The 24,857-nt window shown below is 44.5% G+C and overlaps 2 protein-coding genes across 6 annotated transcripts in view; both read left to right on the forward strand.

Annotated features, from left to right (window-relative positions):
* The window catches only part of LOC125704983 (uncharacterized), a 100,896-nt gene extending 91,846 nt beyond the window's left edge, over window positions 1–9,050 (forward strand). Inside the window, exons 18-23 of one of the 2 annotated variants that reach the window (XR_007381312.1) lie at window positions 848–866; window positions 2,734–2,788; window positions 3,996–4,164; window positions 4,316–4,437; window positions 5,664–5,753; window positions 9,036–9,050. Coding sequence is in view for 1 of the 2 variants with exons in the window: in XM_048971228.1 (XP_048827185.1) it covers window positions 848–866; window positions 2,734–2,788; window positions 3,996–4,164; window positions 4,316–4,437; window positions 5,664–5,693 (395 nt within the window). In the remaining variant the exon portion in view is untranslated. Of the gene's footprint in view, window positions 1–847; window positions 867–2,733; window positions 2,789–3,995; window positions 4,165–4,315; window positions 4,438–5,663; window positions 5,775–9,035 lie in introns of those variants that run through there. The other variant, XM_048971228.1, reaches the window with a different exon arrangement.
* Window positions 1–24,857, forward strand: part of LOC125704988 (uncharacterized) — an 82,225-nt gene that overhangs the window by 16,123 nt on the left and 41,245 nt on the right. Inside the window, exon 1 of one of the 4 annotated variants that reach the window (XM_048971240.1) lies at window positions 12,863–13,823. The exons of 1 other annotated variant lie outside the window; for it this stretch is intronic. In XM_048971240.1, the coding sequence (XP_048827197.1) occupies window positions 13,718–13,823 (106 nt within the window). In that variant the 5' untranslated portion in view covers window positions 12,863–13,717. Of the gene's footprint in view, window positions 1–12,862; window positions 13,824–15,749; window positions 18,210–19,188; window positions 22,598–24,857 lie in introns of those variants that run through there. 2 more of the 4 variants (XM_048971239.1, XM_048971238.1) reach the window with 2 other exon arrangements.

The raw sequence follows: 24,857 nt of genomic DNA on the forward strand, positions 1-24,857 counted from the left end.
TCAAAGCAGGTAAATACTCTAGAACTTTGAGATGTTTCTCCTGCAATTTTACTTTTACTATGTGAACTTAACCATACAACTAAATTGTACAAACCCTTTATGAAATACTATATGGAATCCTGTGGTTTAATATCTGTCACTTACTGCTCATTCACTGACCTCAGTTCTCAGTGATTTTTGTGATGATGTCATTTCAGACACAGGAAAACAGCCACTGGATCTACGGCTGATTGTCCTGATTTCTGGGTCTGTCTTCCTCTTTGGCTGGTTTGTTATACAGATGTCTGCATACTGTAAGTATAACAGAGATATGATGCATAACTTACCATCAAGGCTGAATATGTGTACTGGGAAAGCATGTTGACAATAATGTATTAAAAAACCAGTTCTCACAGAATTTTATCTGTCATACGTTTTCAGCATTTAACCAGGATGAATATAATATCACTTTTAATCAGAAAATGTTATTTGACCACATTGTGCAGCTCAGGACATATTTCATAACACTGCTGCTTTACTTCTTTTGAGCTTTTTTGCTCTTCCTTTATGATGCTGTTTCAGTGGTGTAGGACTGTAATGGCCTCCTGCCAGTAGGGGGCATTGAGGCTGTAATGGGGAGCTCTGACTATTACAAAGGAAGGCAGATGATATAAACACATTCTCATTGATGCAGCACATGTGTGAATCTGATACAGAAACCTTTCACTGTCAGTATTTATTGTTATATAGTAATTAAATATGCAAGTAATAATTATAATATATATTGTTTCATTATCAGCCACCTTGATACTATTCAGAGCTCCAGAACAGAATAATTGCATCATTGTTTATCTATTTTTATTTACAGATCTGGCAAGAAAAGTAACGTGAGTAGACTTTTTAACATTGATTAAGATTTACTGGTTGTTTTTAAGAATAAAATCTATCCATCTACCCATTCTAGTGAGTCAGGCACCTGTACAGGGCACAAGCCGGGGGTTGTGAGGTGCCAGTGTTACCCACTGAGTCACCATGCAAACTACACAGAGCCCAAGCCGGGGGTTGTGATAAATAAATTGAGCAAATAAATTATCCAAAATATTACAATCACCCTTTGTCAAATATTAAAACATAATCCAGCACTTATATGGGAACTGTACCCAGGGGCCTCGGATATGTGGATATGTGTCCCTCAGTATTTAATTTAGCTTCATTTATCCCCCCCCACCAATAACAGGCTTTTGTATGTAAATTACTGAATTGTGCCCCCCCACCTATAATTTCAGACTCTCTCCATACACATAGTTGAAATTCTTTTTGTAATGAGTTTATTAGAGCTGTCACTATTCATCATATCAATGAGTAATCTACTGATTAATTTGACCATATATCAAGTATTTTTTAAATAATAATATAATATAATCATTGGAATTAGGAGTGAGGCAGGAACCAACCAACCATTGCATGATGCACACTTAGTCATTTGGAAAATTTCGGCACTCCAATTCACATAAAGTTGCTTGTTTTTGCCACTGCTTTGGCATGAGCTCTCCACGCGCTCTCCCAGGCAATCATCATTGTCATAGACCGTGTGGTGCATAGGGCTGGGCATTGTTCAGAATTTTTCGATACCAGTACCAGAACGATACCTTGATTTCGACACTGATTCCTGAACAATACTTTTTTTTCAATAACAAAATGTTTTTACATCAATTTCAGGCTCCGTCAACATGTGAGCCAAACTGAACATGCCAAACTATGGCAGTTAGTCTGAAAGCATTAACACATTAAAACCGTGTGTGTGTGTGTGTGTGTGTGTGTGTGTGTGTGTGTGTGTGTGTGTGTGTGTGTGTGTGTGTGCGCGCACAGAACACCATCCGCTACCAGAAAACTATCCTCCGCGGGGGTGTATACCTGCTACGCATGCACAAATGGGGAAATGAATGATAAACAGCTAGGTTACTGGGTTACAGTATTTATTCACTACACTGTACTTTTTAGAGTGTATTGTTTTCATTTTTAATGAAAAGGAAAAAGTTTACTGTAAAACAATATGCTGTGTCACTCATAGTGTGTAAGTACACTCCAAGGTTTGAATTACAGAGGAGCTAAGGGGAGCTTAGCCCTAACCCCTACCCAACTTAACCTTAACCATAAGTAACCAAACAATATACACAAATTTAGCATTTTTGTGCTAAAAAATGTTTCCGAACGACATGATTGGCAGCCTTGTGTAGGCGGGGTTGGATATGGGTGGGTTTGGATATCCAACCCCGCCTTCCCACAGGTCACAGCAAGACATACTTGCAGAAGAGACATATTTCAACAAGCAGCTGTACTGTAGCTCTGAGCACACAAACACAGAGCATTCAGACAGCCATGCAAAACATTCGCACACGTTTTACATCAATAAATTAGCATTCAAGCCAAACTCATAAAGATCAATTAGTATAAATATAAAAATCTCCAAGTGGTATGCCACAAAGATATATTTCCACTGCGGTCATGCTGTGGTGATATTTAAGTTTCAAATACTCATGAACAATTGCGTTTTCATTTACTTTCAATGAAGTGCTTCCACACAACTGATGCTTTCTCTCATTATTCGTATCCCCATCTGCTATGTGTCGTCTTCCTTCTGCCATATTTGCAAGTAATTGAGAAGGAAATTTTGCATCAATACTTTTTAATAATCAAGTATTTGAATTTATAGAGTGATGACAACAGCTCTAAACTGTATTATCTTTTCCTTAGAATAAATGAAGCATTTGCCCATTTTCAGAGAATCAACGATCCTGAGCCAGACCAGGTAGGTGCCCAAGATATATCTGTCCCTCTGGCTGGTGTCCTGGGGCCTGTTTCTCTACATCAGTCTGACCATCTTCCCTCAGATTATTATACATAATTGTGTCTGTAGCAGATCTGTGTCCCTTGTGCTCTTCCTCCTTCCCTGTAAGTATGGAGTCTGTTGAGGTAGAGGACGAGCCCTTATTATGACTCCAGCACACAGGAACATCTCAGTACATTCTCTTTGGTCACGGGCCCCTGTTATTAAACATGGTAGGGAAGGCGGTCATGTAATACTGTAACACTGACAAAGGTTAATTAAACAAAAGTAATGTTTATTGGCGATGACCACTTGGATAATCTGTACATACATTCTGGTACTCGCATCACCCAGGTCAGCCGCTCTCCTCCACTCAACCCTCCGATCACAGCAATGCACAGCCTAATACACATGCCTTCCTGTGATTAGCAGTGAGTAGGGTGATTGACAACTGCATTCCGTGCACTACTGCGGTACATTGCCCCCCACCGCCCCCTCGCTCTACAAAGTTCCTCATTCCTGAGAGAAGGACAACAGCTGTCAAACAAAAAGAACTAAGGCTGGGGGGTGGGCTACTTCGAGTGATCTTGGGATTATTCTGTCCCAAGTAGAGGCCCCTCCCTAGTTAAGGAAAGCACAGTGTGCCCCCAAAATAAAGTCCTGGGGATGGCTGGGGGCCTCCTCTGGGGGTGTGACAATCGGGGACCTGGAGGCAGGGAATTGGGGGGACAGTGGATGGCTGGTGGGATGGGGAGGGGAAGCCAGGGGCCCCAGAGTTAGACTGGTGGTGCCTCCCCTATAAGGGTCCAGCCTGTCTCTGTGCAGAGCCCCCGTCCTCCCCCTAGGTGGCAGCTGCACCCTGTATACTGCCTCGCCCATCTGCTCCAGCACTCTGCAGCAATCCCCCCCCCCCCCAAAAAAAACCAGCAGGGACCCCAGACCACATTCAGATGGGGACTCGAGGGAAAGGGCTTTGAGTGGCGCTTCAGATATCGAGCTTTTCCAGCCGCACAGAAACCGCTCTGATTGTGATGGAGAAACACAGCTGAGGTTTACAGGCCCAGGAATGCAGAGCATAGAGCATGAACACTGTTCTGGTGACTGTAACAAACATACAGTGACCGTTGCTGATGAGACTGTTGTTCTGCCCCCCCCCCCCCCTCCATCGGACCCCTCGACTGACCTGGAGAAGCCCAAGCTGATCCAGGAGCATCTGAATCTTCTGTTGCATGCCCATGAATGCCAGCAGCGCAAGCAGGAGTATAGGGAATTGTGGTCATGCACCAGGCCCCACTGCCACACCATGAGGAGGGTCCTGAAGCACATGGACAGCTGCCGGGCCGGTACATCCTGCCAGGGTGAGTGCAGGACCACACTTCTGTTTCCACTCTTCTAGATGAATTCAGGATGGAGGAGGATTCATTTACTTTTGGTCTCGTGTTCACCTTCGCTCCAGTGCCAGGTCTGTTTCTGTCACCTAACACTTTGAACCCGTCTCCGCCCCTGCAGTGAAGCACTGTGCTTCCTCCCGCCGGATCCTGTCACACTGGGACAATTGCAAATATCCCGACTGCACACAGCACGACTGTCTAATTTGTGTGGTGAAGAACAGCAACCACAGGAGCGACAACGTAAGTATCCCCCCCACCTGCCACCTGTGTGCTCAGCTGGGGTCCAGGCCGGCCTGCTCTCTTCCTTGGTTCCTGTATCACTGACAGTTTGACAGGTACATCTATATCCATGGTTTGTGTTTATTATCAATTACCATGGGATGAAACATACCAAGCACACCTCGTATTTATCCTCATGGCAATGCACCAATGACTATAACCGGTACCTCATAATGATGTATTACTAACAAGCAAAATAAGCATGATCACAGAATACCTGCAGAGTGGAAGTACCTTGCTCTGCTAACATATCAAAAGGAGGTAGGAAAAGAAGTTCATATTAGGGTTGTGTGATGTCTAACAAATTGCAATATTTCAATTGAAAAATAACAAGATAAACCTAGTCACCTAACACCCACAACCTTCCTTCACACACACACACACACACACACACACACACACACACACACACACTCTCTCCAATCATTTCTATGGGGGGAAAACTAATCCCAACAAGACGACCTTAACCCTACCCCCCCGACCTTAACCAAAAGGAACTAAATAAAATACGAGACTTTTGGCATTTAAAATTTTTTGATTGCATTCACAGATCTTTGTGGGGTCCTAAAAAAAGTCCCCGCAACATCAAAATAACAGGTTTTTATTACAATGTAATATTTACATAATCCACACACATACATATATACACACACACACACACACAGCATCAAGTGGGGCACTTAATTTTTTTTTTTTTTTCTTTGCGAAAGGAAAATTCTGAAAGCATGACAAACCCCATGCATGACTAATCCATCAGAGTCAGAAATAAACCTTATCCAGATTTAATTATGATTTATAAACATGACACAGCCTGTCTAAAACCTCTAAAGCAGTGGTTCACACACTTGCTGCATCATGTACCACCTCCGAAGGTATTACCCCCTATAAAATTTACATTCACTGATATCTTCACGTCCCATATGAGGAGTTCAAAAAATAAGTGTGTGTGTTTTTTTTTATCAAGTTGCAAGTGATTCTCTAAAGTCATCTTCCGAGCTTCCTCAACATTGAATGTCTTTTTAACAATTTTTTTCACAAAAAAAACAAAGACTGATGTTCAAAACTCCATAAATCAAAGCATAAAACATATTGAATGTACACCTCACACTTCTGCACCCAGAGAGAAAACTTTTAGAATCACACTGCATTCCATTTCAACTCATAACTTGGAAATTCTGACTTCCTAGTCGAAATTTTCAATTGGAACGCCCCCCTGAAGTTGGAATTCTGACTCGTGAACTCGGAGGAATCGACACCCGCGAGCTCTGAATCCAAGATGGCTGCACCCTTAAGCAACAGAAGCTGAAGTTGTAGTTTTATATTGTTTACAAGCACTTAAGTCTTATTTGTAGCTTATTAAATCAGCTACACAAACAATACTGTCCTGCTGCTATCTGTGGACGTGTTGCTATGCTGTTTTCATGCACAAAATAACACGTAATCTGTTCTTAACTGATATTGTCACCCTCTCAGTATGAAATCACAGGTACCTCAGGTCAGAATACAAAGAGGCACCGTGCACCAGGGTGTCATCCAAGTAGCGGGGGGAGTGGGGGACAGGACAGGCGGGCTTCACTGGGGGCTGTGAGAGGCTTCGAGGGCTGTCAGTCTGAGTTCCAGCCGAACTGACTGCCTGAGCGTGGGACTTGGGGGGGACAACGGAGGTGGCAAACATAGGGTACAGGGTGATGGCAGACTCCAGCTGAGTCCAGGTGGCACCTCACCAGCATGACAGGCCTCACCAGCATGACAGTGGCCCCAGTGTCCACTAAGGCAGAGCAGGGGGACTCTCTCCACTCTTATGGGGACATGGCAAATGTCCCAAGGGCAAGTGAAGCCCACCACCGCCACTGGCTTCTGGAGGGAATGAGGTCAGACTCCCCTGTCTGTGCTGCTGGGCCCCTCCTGCAGAATATTGAGACGAGGCGAGTATGCTAGGGCTGCGTACAGCCCCCTCTACGTGGACCCTGGAGAGAAGGAGAGTGAGATGGGGAAGGAGAGGCAGCATGGGAGAGGGAGTGGGAGTGGGAGGGGGAAACAGTATGTGCCGGTTTGTTGAAAGGGTCAGTGTGATGTGATGTCGTTGGCTAAGTGATGCACAGCCTGATACACACATGCCTTCCTGGGATTGATAGACAGATGAGTGATTAGCAACTGCATTCCGTAAATGACAATGCTACAGTGCTATTTTTAAGAGAAATGAACTTTCTGTTTCTCACAGTTATTATCGAAGTTGCAGAAACTCTGAGGCTAGATCATGCAGCAATAATTGCACTATATTTTCTAAAGGTTCTGTGGTTATATAGTATTCTGCAGGTTACATCTTTATAGTATTGTTCTAAGGATTACATTCACTAAGTGTAATACAATGCTAAATAATATTTCATAATACTTCTTAACAATGTTTTTTAAAAAATAGCCTCCAATCAAAAATGAAAAGTACAACGCAACATAATCATTTCCCAGTCCTACATTACATGTAAAATCCCATGCTGTTCTAATGTAATGAGATAATGAGATCATTAATTAAAGGCTCTAACACTCTTCCATAATCATAAACCTTAACATCATTAATATTGATCAATACAGCCAAATGGATTGAGGACAATGAAGAGTGACAACCATGTGGTATACTATATTGCCAAAAGTATTGGGACACCTGCCTTTACACACACATGAACTTTAATGACATCCCATTTTTAATACAAAAGCTTTAATATGGAGTTGGCCCACCCTTTGCAGCTATAACAGCTTCAACTCTTCTGGGAAGGCTGTCCACAGGGTTTAGGGGTGTGTTTATGGGGATTTTTGACCATTCTTCAAGGAGAGCATTTTTGAGGTCAGGCACTGATGTTGGGTGAGAAGGTCTGGCTTACAGTCTCCATTCTAATTATAGTTATAGTGTGTGTCTCACAGATATTAATATGGAGTGATGTCATGATTTAAACCTCAATATAGAGCACTAATAATGTAACTAGACACATTTGACAAAACATGTAAATGTGATTTTTTTTGTAGGCTTCACATGACCATCAGGAAATGGATGCATCATCACCTGCTGATTACATTGAACCCAACACTGAGGAGGTAAATATGCACTAGTGGCAGTTATACCTGCTTAAATAGAAGAATATGTGGTAATATAGTACAATTATATTGTAATTTAACCAGTTTTGGCCAGTTTAGGTGGGGATATTCTAGTATTTTTGTATAAGGAAAGGTAATATATGTTACCTGCATCATGGGCTTTAGATGAAGTACCCAGACTCATGGTGACATCCAGACCTTACATCTTTTAGTCCACACTGACTTGTTACATTGTTTCGCATCACAAACATTCCCTTCTTGTAATACAGCTTCACCTTCTGCTGTTCACAGCTTACAGCTTAGAAGCGCTGAAATCTGAAGGATCCTAATCAGAGTTTGCAGATTTTAGATTGTCTACAGTCTCAAGCTTCCAAGTCGGTTGGATAATCAAGCTGGAAAAATAATCAGTCACCAGAGTATCAGTGATCTGTTACAGTTCATTTTATTTGACTTGAAAGACTTTTCTGGGAAGAAGGTGAACATTTCCTTGTAGAGATCTGCAGAGACATACTAAGAAGGACCAGTAACTCAGGAAAACCTTCTAGGAACAGGCTTTTGGAAATATGTGTATGTAATTATCTCACCTTTGCTGCGTTTACTGTATTAAAATGTACATAATTATTTGTAATTATTCTGAATAAATCCTCACTGTTTTTTATTTGCCTGTGGCTCCGTTATGCTCATTCTGACACTTGATTCCTGTAATGACTCTCTTTGAACACTGATGACGTCTTCGCTCAGAAAGTGGAGCAAGCAAACATGGAGGCAGCATCACTTTGTGGGTCCTGCATCATGTTTTTGGGTCTTATGAACTTTAAATGACTCTATATAAAGCTGGGAAGTGATAAATCCAAAGAAATTCAGGGCGTTTGCTGTTATTTCGCGTTTAAAAGCACCTTGAGGTATTTGGTGCTGCCACACTGAGTGTATCTGTAGGCCTGTTGACTCTTGACCTGAGTGTCTTCTCTGTAATTGGTGTGATGCTGCCCCATGCCACCCAGGGAAAGTTTCCTATACAATGACGGAGGTAAGAATTGAACATGATACAATGCACCATTAAATTAACTAACATCTGCAGTATGCCTGTTTCCCAAGACTACTTTGTTATGATATTACATTATTTATTATTGTTAGTTTTTGTATTCTTCTAATAAATACATGAACATTATTGTACAAAATCTTTTCAATGTGAATATGTTTTCAAAACTTATGAAAAAAATATGCCTAGTTTCAATGATTTCGCTTCAGTCCAAAAATGTCAGGTGGTGCTCCCAGGGGCATTGGAAATAGGAGGACAAAGGGACACACCCCCCCCCCCCCCCCCCAATATTGGCCGACACCCCCCCCCCCTTCCCAAAAAATCAATAACAGTGTGTTCCTTATCTTTTGTTTTGAATCCATGCTCTATTGAGGCCGACCCACTTATCAAACGGATCAGTTATTTTTTATTTGGTTTTTCTTAGTTTTGAAACTGTACCCGAAAGAGGGTTAGTCCTGTTGTAAATGATGAAATCTTTATTATATTTAAAGTACTTAAAAATGTTTCTTACATCTCATCCTTTCTCAATCTGACTACTGCTAGTATTATCATAACAATGTCACAATCCCCTCCAGTGTCACACTCCTTCCGACGCCACTGGGTGCAGCCGTCAGACATCTGTTTCATTTGAGATGAGCCTGAAAAGGCAAGTGGTGCAACCGCAATCCTTATTACTACTAATCAGAAATGCAATGTAGGCAAACAGGGATTAACATTGATGAAGTGTAGACAATTAAATTACTTTACAATGTTTTTCATTTGGAAAAAAATATTCATTTGTATAGGACTAACTCTTTTATTTCATCCAAGGACAAATGTTTTGTTGATGGGCTTTAGTACTCTATTTATTCTTGTTTATGTGCCCCTAGTATTAAACTGTTTGTATTTGTACTCTAATATTATGCAATACAACTCTATTGAAAACAAACACACTCATCTTAACAGGAACACACTAACTGCAACCGGCTTCTCTCATAAGAAAGGCGTGGCCATGGTTGGATGGGTTTCCTGAGTGTGTAGAGCTCAGTTTGTACCTGTGATCTAATCTTGTTTACACTGAACAAACCTGCTCCGAGCAGGTTTGACCTCATGGAAAGGTTGCTGTGACAACCAATCGAACAGGAGTTTCGAAGAACCAAGAAATCTGGGATCTAGTCAAATCATCAACTATGAAATGGGGTGTTGTGCTCTAAACTGCCTCCCCTCCCCCCAGCACAGATTGCCTCCCCTGATGTAATTGCTCCCTTTAATGCAGTGGTTCTACCACTCGGTCCTCAGGACCCACTGCCCTGCTTGTTTTCCTTGTTATCCCTGCCCTACACACTGCTGATTACCTGGATCAGGGGTGTTCAGTCAATCGGAAGCTGAAAGACAGCTGGGACTTGTGTGTGGGGCAAGGATAGCAGGAAAACAAGCAGGGCAGTGGGGCCCGAGGACCGAGTATGAGAACCACTGGTTCACACCTCCTTCACAGCAGTAGCGACCTCTCGCTCTAACTTGCTTTTTTCGTGCCTTAAACAAACTAAAAAAAATTCACATTACCTGTTTATTATTGGTCTTTTATAATCAAATGTTAAACTCAGATTAACGACCTCCTGCAATACGTTGCACATGTGACAGTAACTACTTTTCCATTCAAACGCGACAGTAATGCTTTTCTTTGTCACAAGAAGCGATTCATTTACTTGAATAATATCTTTGACCCTTGTGAAAGGAAAAAATTATTGACCAACCCTTCTTGACTTTCCTCGTATGTTTCTTAGATGGCGATCACATTGAGACTAAGATAAAGATTCTTTTAATAGGCAAAGCAGTTTGTTCGCATACAGAAGGGAAGCAGAGTGTCCCCATGGCAGTCAGATGACGCACCAAACAGACAACAGCGAGGTTATTTTTCTAAGCTCCCTTAAAAGGACATTCTTAACAGGATTGGTTATTGCAGTATATGATCAAAGCATGACTTCCTCCTTCTTTAACAGACATTTTCTTCTCACTTTCAACCACCCCGCTTTATCATGCTCATGCTTCTTTTAACCTCAGAGGAGTATTTTTATCTTAACGGACATACCCGCAAGTTTCCTGCCATTTCTCTGCTAGTCCATCATCTCCAACCCTCACATGTGGCCATGTTCACAAGTTGGACAGAAAAAAACACATCCTGTACTGTTAGCAAAACAACTCATGCAAACAAGCCCTTCATGTCTAAGGCCTAAAACATGAGAGCAATCCCCTAATACCTCCCTCACAGCCTGTCTGGTCTCATGCATGCACCTCTTGAATTCATTCTGTTGAAATATTTCTGCTATTCTGCCTTTTTTTTCATATAATGCAGCGAGATACTCACCAGTCTCACACCTAGAAGTGAAATGACATCTAAGCAAACATCAAAAGTCACAAAATATTCAATACTCACTCTAAACCCAGTTTATACAGCATAACTAACAATCTACTGTGCAAGTCATCCAGCGATGATGTCACCCCACCCATCGTCTACTATCGAAAATATAGATACCAGCCCTGCACTGTAAGGACTGAAAACTGCTCCGTATTTCTGCAGCTGACATTATTTTGAGCTGAATTTTTATTTTTTTTTAATTCTAGGCAGGGGGCATTTTATAGCAAGCCACGCTGCGACAAAATGAGTGCCCCTGTCTAACTCTAGTGGAAAATCCAGTGGCATTTCTAGCTACTGAAAAGATCTGGGGCTAAGTGAAGTTTACCTGGGGCATTACTTTTTTTTTGTAAGAAAATTAGCATCGGAGCTAAAATCCTAAATCCAGGAGAGCATTTGTGAGGTCAGGCTGATGTTGGATGAGAAGGCCTGGCTCGCAATCTCCGCTCTAATTCTTCCCAACGGTATTCTATCAGGTAGAGGTCAGGGTTCTGTGCAGGCCAGTCAAGTTCCTCCACACCAGACTTGCTCATCCATGTCCTTATGGACCTTGGTTTGTGCATTGGTGCACGGTCATGTCGGAACAGGAAGGGGCCATCCCCAAACTGTTCCCACAAAGTTGGGAGCATGAAATTGTCCAAAATGGCTTTGAATGCTGCAGCATTAAGAGTTCCTTTCACTGGAGCTAAGGGGCCAAGCACAGCCCCTGAAAAGCAACCCCACACCATAATTCCCCCTCCACCAAACTTGGCACTTTGCAGTCAAACAAGTACCGTTCTCCTGGCAACTGCCAAACACAGACTCGTCCATTGGATTGCCAGACAGAAATTCCTGATTCGTCACTCCAGAGAACATGTCTTCACTGCTCTTGAGTCTAGTGGCAGCATGCCTTACACCACTGCATATGACACTTTGCATTGTACTTGGTGAAGTCTTGGGTGCAGCTGCTCGGCCCATTCCATGAAGTTCTCTATGCACTGTTCTTAAGCTAATCCGAAGGCCATATGAAGTTTGGAGGTCTGTAGCTATTGACTCTACAGACAGTTGGTGACTTCTGCACACTGTACGCTTCAGCATGCGTTGTCCCCGCTCTGTGATTTTACATGGCCTATCACTTCATGGCTGAGATGCTGTTGTTCCCAATTGCTTCCACTTTTTGTTATAATATTACTAAGAGTTGACCGTGAAATATTTAGTAGTGAGGAAATTTCATGAATGGACTTATTGCACAGGTGGCATCCTGTCACGGTACCACGCTTGAATTCACTGAGCTCCTGTTTGTAGAAGCAGTCTGTATGCCTAGGTGCTTGATTTTATACACCTTTGGCTATGGAAGTGACTGGAACACCTGAATTCAATGATTTGGAGGGGTGTCCCAATACTTTTTGCAATATAGTGTAGTTGTAATGGATCCCAGGATCTCATTATGTTTTATAAGAGGCACAAAAAATACTCAGAGTGCTTTTCAAATGATCCAGAAGGAGCTAAGATGTAAAGCCTTAGGCTTTATTTTTGAGGGTGAGGTCAACTAATACTGACGGACCATCATGTGCATGACTAACATAGTGTTAGCAAAAAGAATAAACCTGTGCTGTCACGGGATGGGGCAGAACTGAGGACACGGGGGTGGGATTCAGGGCAAACAAACGGGATTAATTAACTGAACTTAACTGAATCATGGTGGATAAAATGAAAGAAGCCAAGGCACACTAGGCTGGGGCACGCAGCGTCAAGGATGAAGCTAACACAAGACAGGGGGGCACTTATAAACAGGGCTAATAAGGGATCAAACAATATAGGGTCCTATATTCAGGAGTGAATATAGGACCCTAATTAACATATAAGACATTTTTTTTTATCTTCATCAGTTGGTACTGAACATTACAGATATGTTGATGGAATCATGTATGAATTTTATAACAGGAGATATATCGTACAAGGTCGGTGGAACCAGAGGGGAAAACAAAGTGAGGGATGCAATTGCAATATGTTTTTTTGCATGTTTTGGTGTGACTGCTGGCATCAACAAATGGGTAAAAAAATAAAGAACGTAACATCATAACTTCATAACTTTGTGGCAGAGTGCCCTGCTATAAAATTCCCTGTCTAGAATTCTTTCCTTATCACCCAGCTCAAGTTAAAGTGAATAGTGAATACTTTTGATTACTTTTGGTGTTTGGTTCAATTTCATATCATTTCCAGGTGTGACGGTGCCGAGTATGAGGTCATTTGCCAGATTATATGACAAGAAGACAAAATAACAAAAAACTGAAGCAGAATGAATTCAGTAAAGTGTGAAAAATATTATTCAAGTCAATGAATCACTTCTTGTGACTGTAGGCGACTGTATTTGCACAAATGAGCATTGTTGAGTGAAAAAGTTGTTACTGTCACATTTGCAATGTTATACTGGAGGTTGTTAATCTTAAGGTTTGGTTTTAAAACATCATGATAAGTAATGTGAATTTTTTTGTCTATTTAAGGCAAAATAAAAAGAGAGTGACAGTGAGCGGTCGCTTCTGCTGCGAAGGAGGAGTGACTTTGCCCTTAAAAAGAGCGATTACGTCATGGGAGGCAGTCTGTGGCTGGGGGCAGTTTAGAGCACAACACAGTATGAATTTGTGTACATACCTAGTGTCTCATCACCAGGTGTGAACTGAAAGTGAAAAATATATTTGTATATATTTAATCAAGAATAGGTGAAATTTGCCAGTTATATAAAAATGGTTATTTTGGTAAAAGAAGAGCAGTCAGCACCTAAGACAATGAAGATCACAAGTCTCACTATTATGTTAATCCTGTTCAACTTCAAAATCAACTCAACTGATGGTATGTATCATTTAAAAATTACCCTTAATTGCCCTTAAAAGGACATTCTTAACAGGATTGGTTATTGCAGTATATGATCAAAGCATGACTTCCTCCTTCTTTAACAGACATTTTCTTCTCACTTTCAACCCCCCCTCTTTATCATGCTCATGCTTCTCTTAACCTCAGCGGAGTATTTTTATCTTAACGGGCAAGTTTCCTGCCATTTCTCTGCTAGTCCATCGACCCATCTCCAACCCTGACATGTGGCCATGTTCACAAGTTGGACAGAAAAAAACACATCCTGTACTGTTAGCGAAACAACTCATGCAAACTTTAGTCTCTTCATGTCTAAGGCCTAAAACATGAGAGCAATCCCATAATGCCTCCCTCGCAGCCTGTCTGGTCTCATGCATGAACCTCTTGAATTCATTCTGTTGAAATATTTCTGCTATTCTGCCTTTTTTTTCATATGATGCAGCGAGATCCTCACCAGTCTCACACCTAGAAGTGAAATGACATCTAAGCAAACATCAAAAGTCACAAAATTTTCAATACTCACTCTAAACCCAGTTTATACAGCATAACTAACAATCTACTGTGCAAGTCATCCAGTGATGATGTCACCCCACCCATCGTCTACTATCTAAAATATAGATACCAGCCCTGCACTGTAAGGACTGAAAACTGCTCCGTATTTCTGCAGCTGACATTATTGTCACGGGACGGCTCTCGATCGCCTGGTGAGCGGGCAGAGAGGCGAGCGAGCGGAAGCAGGCACACAGGCAAGGTTCGGGAAAACAGGGTTTACTAGGAACAGGCTGCTGCAGTGGGGGTGCCTGCCCTGGAGCTGCAGGCTGTGCAGGCGGCTGCGCAGGCGGTGGCTGCGCAGGCGAAGGTGGCCATGCGGGCTGCACAGGCGGTAGCGGCGGCTGCACAGGCGCTGGGTCCGCGGGCAGCGGCGACGGCTCCGACGGCGTAGTCGGGACCGGTGCTCTCCGGACAGGAGAGGCTGCCTGGGGAGGCAGCTTAGCAGAGTTGGGGGCCATCCGGGTGATCGGGGAGTCCTCCCGATCCTCCTCCGGGAGGGCCGCCGGGATGAGGGCACATGCCCTCAAGGCGATCGTCGGGGCGATCGTGGGTCCCCTCCTTCTCCTCCTCCGGCTCTTGGCAGCGGCGGGAGGTGGAGCTACGTCCGCGGACGCGGACGTCGGAAGGACGGGCCCCCGCTCGCTGGGAGCGACAGAGCGCTCGGTCCGGAGCTGAGCAATTTCATGGAGACCCTCGCGCAGCTCCTCGGCCAAGCGGGCGTCCAAGTCGAGGGCTAGCTCTTCGAGGGTCTCCATACACCGGCGAACGAGGCTCCACGCGGGAGGATCCTCCTTGATCCCGGGTTGGGATCTCCAAGAATCCACTCGCTCTCCGAGGCGGAAGTAGTCCTCCTCGGAGATGTAAGCCGCTTTGTTTGGGTCTGTCATTCTGTCACGGGACGGCTCGCGATCGCCTGGTGAGCGGGCAGAGAGGCGAGCAAGCGGAAGCAGGCACACAGGCAAGGTTTGGGAAAACAGGGTTTACTGGCAACAGGCACGGACAAACACTGGGTAACATCAATGACAGACACTGGATTAATACACAACAGGAACTTAAATACAGGAAACAAGGCAGCAGGAAACAAGACATGACTGGGCACAATCAGGGAATCACACGTGGGTAATTAGAGGGCGTGGCACACACGAGGAACGGACGGAGCGGGCGTCACAATTATTTTGAGCTGAATTTTTTTTGAAAAAATTCTAGGCAGGGGGCATTTTATAGCAAGCCACGCTGCGACAAAATGAGTGCCCCTGTCTAACTCTAGTGGAAAATCCAGTGGCATTTCTAGCTACTGAAAAGATCTGGGGCTAAGTGAAGTTTACCTGGGGCATTACTTTTTTTTGTAAGAAAATTAGCATCGGAGCTAAAATCCTAAATCCAGGAGAGCATTTGTGAGGTCAGGCTGATGTTGGATGAGAAGGCCTGGCTCGCAATCTCCGCTCTAATTCATCTCAACGGTATTCTATCAGGTAGAGGTCAGGGTTCTGTGCAGGCCAGTCAAGTTCCTCCACACCAGACTCGCTCATCCATGTCCTTATGGACCTTGTTTTGTGGATTGGTGCACAGTCATGTTGGAACAGGAAGGGGCCATCCCCAAACTGTTCCCACAAAGTTGGGAGCATGAAATTGTCCAAAATGGCTTTGAATGCTGCAGCATTAAGAGTTCCTTTCACTGGAGCTAAGGGGCCAAGCACAGCCCCTGAAAAGCAACCCCACACCATAATTCCCCCTCCACCAAACTTGGCACTTTGCAGTCAAACAAGTACCGTTCTCCTGGCAACTGCCAAACACAGACTCGTCCATTGGATTGCCAGACAGAAATTCCTGATTCGTCACTCCAGAGAACATGTCTTCACTGCTCTTGAGTCTAGTGGCAGCATGCCTTACACCACTGCATATGACACTTTGCATTGTACTTGGTGAAGTCTTGGGTGCAGCTGCTCGGCCCATTCCATGAAGTTCTCTATGCACTGTCCTTAAGATAATCTGAAGGCCATATGAAGTTTGGAGGTCTGTAGCTATTGACTCTGCAGACAGTTGGTGACTTCTGCACACTGTGCACCTCAGCATGCGTTGTCCCCGCTCTGTGATTTTACATGGCCTATCACTTCATGGCTGAGATGCTGTTGTTCCCAATTGCTTCCACTTTTTGTTATAATATTACTAAGAGTTGACCGTGAAATATTTAGTAGTGACGAAATTTCACGAATGGACTTATTGCACAGGTGGCATCCTGTCACGGTACCACGCTTGAATTCACTGAGCTCCTGTTTGTAGAAGCAGTCTGCATGCCTAGGTGCTTGATTTTATATACCTGTGGCTATGGAAGTGACTGGAACACCTGAATTCAATGATTTGGAGGGGTGTTCCAATACTTTTTGCAATATAGTGTAGTTATAATGGATCCCAGGATCTCATTATGTTTTATAAGAGGCACAAAAAATACTCAGAGTGCTTTTCAAATGATCCAGAAGGAGCTAAGATGTAAAGCCTTAGGCTTTATTTTTGAGGGTGAGGTCAACTAATACTGACGGACCATCATGTGCATGACTAACATAGTGTTAGCAAAAAGAATAAACCTGTGCTGTCACGGGATGGGGCAGAACTGAGGACACGGGGGTGGGATTCAGGGCAAACAAACGGGATTAATTAACTGAACTTAACTGAATCATGGTGGATAAAATGAAAGAGGCCAAGGCACACTAGGCTGGGGCACGCAGCGTCAAGGATGAAGCTAACACAAGACAGGGAGGCACTTATAAACAGGGCTAATAAGGGATCAAACAAGGGGCAGCTGGAGTGAATATAGGACCCTAATTAACATATAAGCCATTTTTTTTAATCTTCATCAGTTGGTACTGAACATTACAGATATGTTGATGGAATCATGTATGAATTTTATAACAGGAGATATATCGTACAAGGTCGGTGGAACCAGAGGGGAAAACAAAGTGAGGGATGCAATTGCAATATGTTTTTTTGCATGTTTTGGTGTGACTGCTGGCATCAACAAATGGGTAAAAAAATAAAGAACGTAACATCATAACTTCATAACTTTGTGGCAGAGTGCCCTGCTATAAAATTCCCTGTCTAGAATTCTTTCCTTATCACCCAGCTCAAGTTAAAGTGAATAGTGAATACTTTTGATTACTTTTGGTGTTTGGTTCAATTTCATATCATTTCCAGGTGTGACGGTGCCGAGTATGAGGTCATTTGCCAGATTATATGACAAGAAGACAAAATAACAAAAAACTGAAGCAGAATGAATTCAGTAAAGTGTGAAAAATATTATTCAAGTCAATGAATCACTTCTTGTGACTGTAGGCGACTGTATTTGCACAAATGAGCATTGTTGAGTGAAAAAGTTGTTACTGTCACATTTGCAATGTTATACTGGAGGTTGTTAATCTTAAGGTTTGGTTTTAAAACATCATGATAAGTAATGTGAATTTTTTTGTCTATTTAAGGCAAAATAAAAAGAGAGTGACAGTGAGCGGTCGCTTCTGCTGCGAAGGAGGAGTGACTTTGCCCTTAAAAAGAGCGATTACGTCATGGGAGGCAGTCTGTGGCTGGGGGCAGTTTAGAGCACAACACAGTATGAATTTGTGTACATACCTAGTGTCTCATCACCAGGTGTGAACTGAAAGTGAAAAATATATTTGTATATATTTAATCAAGAATAGGTGAAATTTGCCAGTTATATAAAAATGGTTATTTTGGTAAAAGAAGAGCAGTCAGCACCTAAGACAATGAAGATCACAAGTCTCACTATTATGTTAATCCTGTTCAACTTCAAAATCAACTCAACTGATGGTATGTATCATTTAAAAATTACCCTTAATTGCCCTTAAAAGGACATTCTTAACAGGATTGGTTATTGCAGTATATGATCAAAGCATGACTTCCTCCTTCTTTAACAGACATTTTCTTCTCACTTTCAACCCCCCCTCTTTATCATGCTCATGCTTCTCTTAACCTCAGCGGAGTATTTTTATCTTAACGGGCAAGTTTCCTGCCATTTCTCTGCTAGTCCATCGACCCATCTCCAACCCTGACATGTGGCCATGTTCACAAGTTGGACAGAAAAAAACACATCCTGTACTGTTAGCGAAACAACTCATGCAAACTTTAGTCTCTTCATGTCTAAGGCCTAAAACATGAGAGCAATCCCATAATGCCTCCCTCGCAGCCTGTCTGGTCTCATGCATGAACCTCTTGAATTCATTCTGTTGAAATATTTCTGCTATTCTGCCTTTTTTTTCATATGATGCAGCGAGATCCTCACCAGTCTCACACCTAGAAGTGAAATGACATCTAAGCAAACATCAAAAGTCACAAAATTTTCAATACTCACTCTAAACCCAGTTTATACAGCATAACTAACAATCTACTGTGCAAGTCATCCAGTGATGATGTCACCCCACCCATCGTCTACTATCTAAAATATAGATACCAGCCCTGCACTGTAAGGACTGAAAACTGCTCCGTATTTCTGCAGCTGACATTATTGTCACGGGACGGCTCTCGATCGCCTGGTGAGCGGGCAGAGAGGCGAGCGAGCGGAAGCAGGCACACAGGCAAGGTTCGGGAAAACAGGGTTTACTAGGAACAGGCTGCTGCAGTGGGGGTGCCTGCCCTGGAGCTGCAGGCTGTGCAGGCGGCTGCGCAGGCGGTGGCTGCGCAGGCGAAGGTGGCCATGCGGGCTGCACAGGCGGGTAGCGGCGGCTGCACAGGCGCTGGGTCCGCGGGCAGCGGCGACGGCTCCGACGGCGTAGTCGGGACCGGTGCTCTCCGGACAGGAGAGGCTGCCTGGGGAGGCAGCTTAGCAGAGTTGGGGGCCATCCGGGTGATCGGGGAGTCCTCCCGATCCTCCTCCGGGAGGGCCGCCGGGATGAGGGCACATGCCCTCAAGGCGATCGTCGGGGCGATCGTGGGTCCCCTCCTTCTCCTCCTCCGGCTCTTGGCAGCGGCGGGAGGTGGAGCTACGTCCGCGGACGCGGACGTCGGAAGGACGGGCCCCCGCTCGCTGGGAGCGACAGAGCGCTCGGTCCGGAGCTGAGCAATTTCATGGAGACCCTCGCGCAGCTCCTCGGCCAAGCGGGCGTCCAAGTCGAGGGCTAGCTCTTCGAGGGTCTCCATACACCGGCGAACGAGGCTCCACGCGGGAGGATCCTCCTTGATCCCGGGTTGGGATCTCCAAGAATCCACTCGCTCTCCGAGGCGGAAGTAGTCCTCCTCGGAGATGTAAGCCGCTTTGTTTGGGTCTGTCATTCTGTCACGGGACGGCTCGCGATCGCCTGGTGAGCGGGCAGAGAGGCGAGCAAGCGGAAGCAGGCACACAGGCAAGGTTTGGGAAAACAGGGTTTACTGGCAACAGGCACGGACAAACACTGGGTAACATCAATGACAGACACTGGATTAATACACAACAGGAACTTAAATACAGGAAACAAGGCAGCAGGAAACAAGACATGACTGGGCACAATCAGGGAATCACACGTGGGTAATTAGAGGGCGTGGCACACACGAGGAACGGACGGAGCGGGCGTCACAATTATTTTGAGCTGAATTTTTTTTGAAAAAATTCTAGGCAGGGGGCATTTTATAGCAAGCCACGCTGCGACAAAATGAGTGCCCCTGTCTAACTCTAGTGGAAAATCCAGTGGCATTTCTAGCTACTGAAAAGATCTGGGGCTAAGTGAAGTTTACCTGGGGCATTACTTTTTTTTTGTAAGAAAATTAGCATCGGAGCTAAAATCCTAAATCCAGGAGAGCATTTGTGAGGTCAGGCTGATGTTGGATGAGAAGGCCTGGCTCGCAATCTCCGCTCTAATTCATCTCAACGGTATTCTATCAGGTAGAGGTCAGGGTTCTGTGCAGGCCAGTCAAGTTCCTCCACACCAGACTCGCTCATCCATGTCCTTATGGACCTTGTTTTGTGGATTGGTGCACAGTCATGTTGGAACAGGAAGGGGCCATCCCCAAACTGTTCCCACAAAGTTGGGAGCATGAAATTGTCCAAAATGGCTTTGAATGCTGCAGCATTAAGAGTTCCTTTCACTGGAGCTAAGGGGCCAAGCACAGCCCCTGAAAAGCAACCCCACACCATAATTCCCCCTCCACCAAACTTGGCACTTTGCAGTCAAACAAGTACCGTTCTCCTGGCAACTGCCAAACACAGACTCGTCCATTGGATTGCCAGACAGAAATTCCTGATTCGTCACTCCAGAGAACATGTCTTCACTGCTCTTGAGTCTAGTGGCAGCATGCCTTACACCACTGCATATGACACTTTGCATTGTACTTGGTGAAGTCTTGGGTGCAGCTGCTCGGCCCATTCCATGAAGTTCTCTATGCACTGTCCTTAAGATAATCTGAAGGCCATATGAAGTTTGGAGGTCTGTAGCTATTGACTCTGCAGACAGTTGGTGACTTCTGCACACTGTGCACCTCAGCATGCGTTGTCCCCGCTCTGTGATTTTACATGGCCTATCACTTCATGGCTGAGATGCTGTTGTTCCCAATTGCTTCCACTTTTTGTTATAATATTACTAAGAGTTGACCGTGAAATATTTAGTAGTGACGAAATTTCACGAATGGACTTATTGCACAGGTGGCATCCTGTCACGGTACCACGCTTGAATTCACTGAGCTCCTGTTTGTAGAAGCAGTCTGCATGCCTAGGTGCTTGATTTTATATACCTGTGGCTATGGAAGTGACTGGAACACCTGAATTCAATGATTTGGAGGGGTGTTCCAATACTTTTTGCAATATAGTGTAGTTATAATGGATCCCAGGATCTCATTATGTTTTATAAGAGGCACAAAAAATACTCAGAGTGCTTTTCAAATGATCCAGAAGGAGCTAAGATGTAAAGCCTTAGGCTTTATTTTTGAGGGTGAGGTCAACTAATACTGACGGACCATCATGTGCATGACTAACATAGTGTTAGCAAAAAGAATAAACCTGTGCTGTCACGGGATGGGGCAGAACTGAGGACACGGGGGTGGGATTCAGGGCAAACAAACGGGATTAATTAACTGAACTTAACTGAATCATGGTGGATAAAATGAAAGAGGCCAAGGCACACTAGGCTGGGGCACGCAGCGTCAAGGATGAAGCTAACACAAGACAGGGAGGCACTTATAAACAGGGCTAATAAGGGATCAAACAAGGGGCAGCTGGAGTGAATATAGGACCCTAATTAACATATAAGCCATTTTTTTTAATCTTCATCAGTTGGTACTGAACATTACAGATATGTTGATGGAATCATGTATGAATTTTATAACAGGAGATATATCGTACAAGGTCGGTGGAACCAGAGGGGAAAACAAAGTGAGGGATGCAATTGCAATATGTTTTTTTGCATGTTTTGGTGTGACTGCTGGCATCAACAAATGGGTAAAAAAATAAAGAACGTAACATCATAACTTCATAACTTTGTGGCAGAGTGCCCTGCTATAAAATTCCCTGTCTAGAATTCTTTCCTTATCACCCAGCTCAAGTTAAAGTGAATAGTGAATACTTTTGATTACTTTTGGTGTTTGGTTCAATTTCATATCATTTCCAGGTGTGACGGTGCCGAGTATGAGGTCATTTGCCAGATTATATGACAAGAAGACAAAATAACAAAAAACTGAAGCAGAATGAATTCAGTAAAGTGTGAAAAATATTATTCAAGTCAATGAATCACTTCTTGTGACTGTAGGCGACTGTATTTGCACAAATGAGCATTGTTGAGTGAAAAAGTTGTTACTGTCACATTTGCAATGTTATACTGGAGGTTGTTAATCTTAAGGTTTGGTTTTAAAACATCATGATAAGTAATGTGAATTTTTTTGTCTATTTAAGGCAAAATAAAAAGAGAGTGACAGTGAGCGGTCGCTTCTGCTGCGAAGGAGGAGTGACTTTGCCCTTAAAAAGAGCGATTACGTCATGGGAGGCAGTCTGTGGCTGGGGGCAGTTTAGAGCACAACACAGTATGAATTTGTGTACATACCTAGTGTCTCATCACCAGGTGTGAACTGAAAGTGAAAAATATATTTGTATATATTTAATCAAGAATAGGTGAAATTTGCCAGTTATATAAAAATGGTTATTTTGGTAAAAGAAGAGCAGTCAGCACCTAAGACAATGAAGATCACAAGTCTCACTATTATGTTAATCCTGTTCAACTTCAAAATCAACTCAACTGATGGTATGTATCATTTAAAAATTACCCTTAATTGCCCTTAAAAGGACATTCTTAACAGGATTGGTTATTGCAGTATATGATCAAAGCATGACTTCCTCCTTCTTTAACAGACATTTTCTTCTCACTTTCAACCCCCCCTCTTTATCATGCTCATGCTTCTCTTAACCTCAGCGGAGTATTTTTATCTTAACGGGCAAGTTTCCTGCCATTTCTCTGCTAGTCCATCGACCCATCTCCAACCCTGACATGTGGCCATGTTCACAAGTTGGACAGAAAAAAACACATCCTGTACTGTTAGCGAAACAACTCATGCAAACTTTAGTCTCTTCATGTCTAAGGCCTAAAACATGAGAGCAATCCCATAATGCCTCCCTCGCAGCCTGTCTGGTCTCATGCATGAACCTCTTGAATTCATTCTGTTGAAATATTTCTGCTATTCTGCCTTTTTTTTCATATGATGCAGCGAGATCCTCACCAGTCTCACACCTAGAAGTGAAATGACATCTAAGCAAACATCAAAAGTCACAAAATTTTCAATACTCACTCTAAACCCAGTTTATACAGCATAACTAACAATCTACTGTGCAAGTCATCCAGTGATGATGTCACCCCACCCATCGTCTACTATCTAAAATATAGATACCAGCCCTGCACTGTAAGGACTGAAAACTGCTCCGTATTTCTGCAGCTGACATTATTGTCACGGGACGGCTCTCGATCGCCTGGTGAGCGGGCAGAGAGGCGAGCGAGCGGAAGCAGGCACACAGGCAAGGTTCGGGAAAACAGGGTTTACTAGGAACAGGCTGCTGCAGTGGGGGTGCCTGCCCTGGAGCTGCAGGCTGTGCAGGCGGCTGCGCAGGCGGTGGCTGCGCAGGCGAAGGTGGCCATGCGGGCTGCACAGGCGGGTAGCGGCGGCTGCACGGGCGCTGGGTCCGCGGGCAGCGGCGACGGCTCCGACGGCGTAGTCGGGACCGGTGCTCTCCGGACAGGAGAGGCTGCCTGGGGAGGCAGCTTAGCAGAGTTGGGGGCCATCCGGGTGATCGGGGAGTCCTCCCGATCCTCCTCCGGGAGGGCCGCCGGGATGAGGGCACATGCCCTCAAGGCGATCGTCGGGGCGATCGTGGGTCCCCTCCTTCTCCTCCTCCGGCTCTTGGCAGCGGCGGGAGGTGGAGCTACGTCCGCGGACGCGGACGTCGGAAGGACGGGCCCCCGCTCGCTGGGAGCGACAGAGCGCTCGGTCCGGAGCTGAGCAATTTCATGGAGACCCTCGCGCAGCTCCTCGGCCAAGCGGGCGTCCAAGTCGAGGGCTAGCTCTTCGAGGGTCTCCATACACCGGCGAACGAGGCTCCACGCGGGAGGATCCTCCTTGATCCCGGGTTGGGATCTCCAAGAATCCACTCGCTCTCCGAGGTGGAAGTAGTCCTCCTCGGAGATGTAAGCCGCTTTGTTTGGGTCTGTCATTCTGTCACGGGACGGCTCGCGATCGCCTGGTGAGCGGGCAGAGAGGCGAGCAAGCGGAAGCAGGCACACAGGCAAGGTTTGGGAAAACAGGGTTTACTGGCAACAGGCACGGACAAACACTGGGTAACATCAATGACAGACACTGGATTAATACACAACAGGAACTTAAATACAGGAAACAAGGCAGCAGGAAACAAGACATGACTGGGCACAATCAGGGAATCACACGTGGGTAATTAGAGGGCGTGGCACACACGAGGAACGGACGGAGCGGGCGTCACAATTATTTTGAGCTGAATTTTTTTTGAAAAAATTCTAGGCAGGGGGCATTTTATAGCAAGCCACGCTGCGACAAAATGAGTGCCCCTGTCTAACTCTAGTGGAAAATCCAGTGGCATTTCTAGCTACTGAAAAGATCTGGGGCTAAGTGAAGTTTACCTGGGGCATTACTTTTTTTTTGTAAGAAAATTAGCATCGGAGCTAAAATCCTAAATCCAGGAGAGCATTTGTGAGGTCAGGCTGATGTTGGATGAGAAGGCCTGGCTCGCAATCTCCGCTCTAATTCATCTCAACGGTATTCTATCAGGTAGAGGTCAGGGTTCTGTGCAGGCCAGTCAAGTTCCTCCACACCAGACTCGCTCATCCATGTCCTTATGGACCTTGTTTTGTGGATTGGTGCACAGTCATGTTGGAACAGGAAGGGGCCATCCCCAAACTGTTCCCACAAAGTTGGGAGCATGAAATTGTCCAAAATGGCTTTGAATGCTGCAGCATTAAGAGTTCCTTTCACTGGAGCTAAGGG

This window comes from Brienomyrus brachyistius, chromosome 12, assembly GCF_023856365.1.
Source record: "Brienomyrus brachyistius isolate T26 chromosome 12, BBRACH_0.4, whole genome shotgun sequence".
NCBI lineage: Eukaryota > Metazoa > Chordata > Actinopteri > Osteoglossiformes > Mormyridae > Brienomyrus > Brienomyrus brachyistius.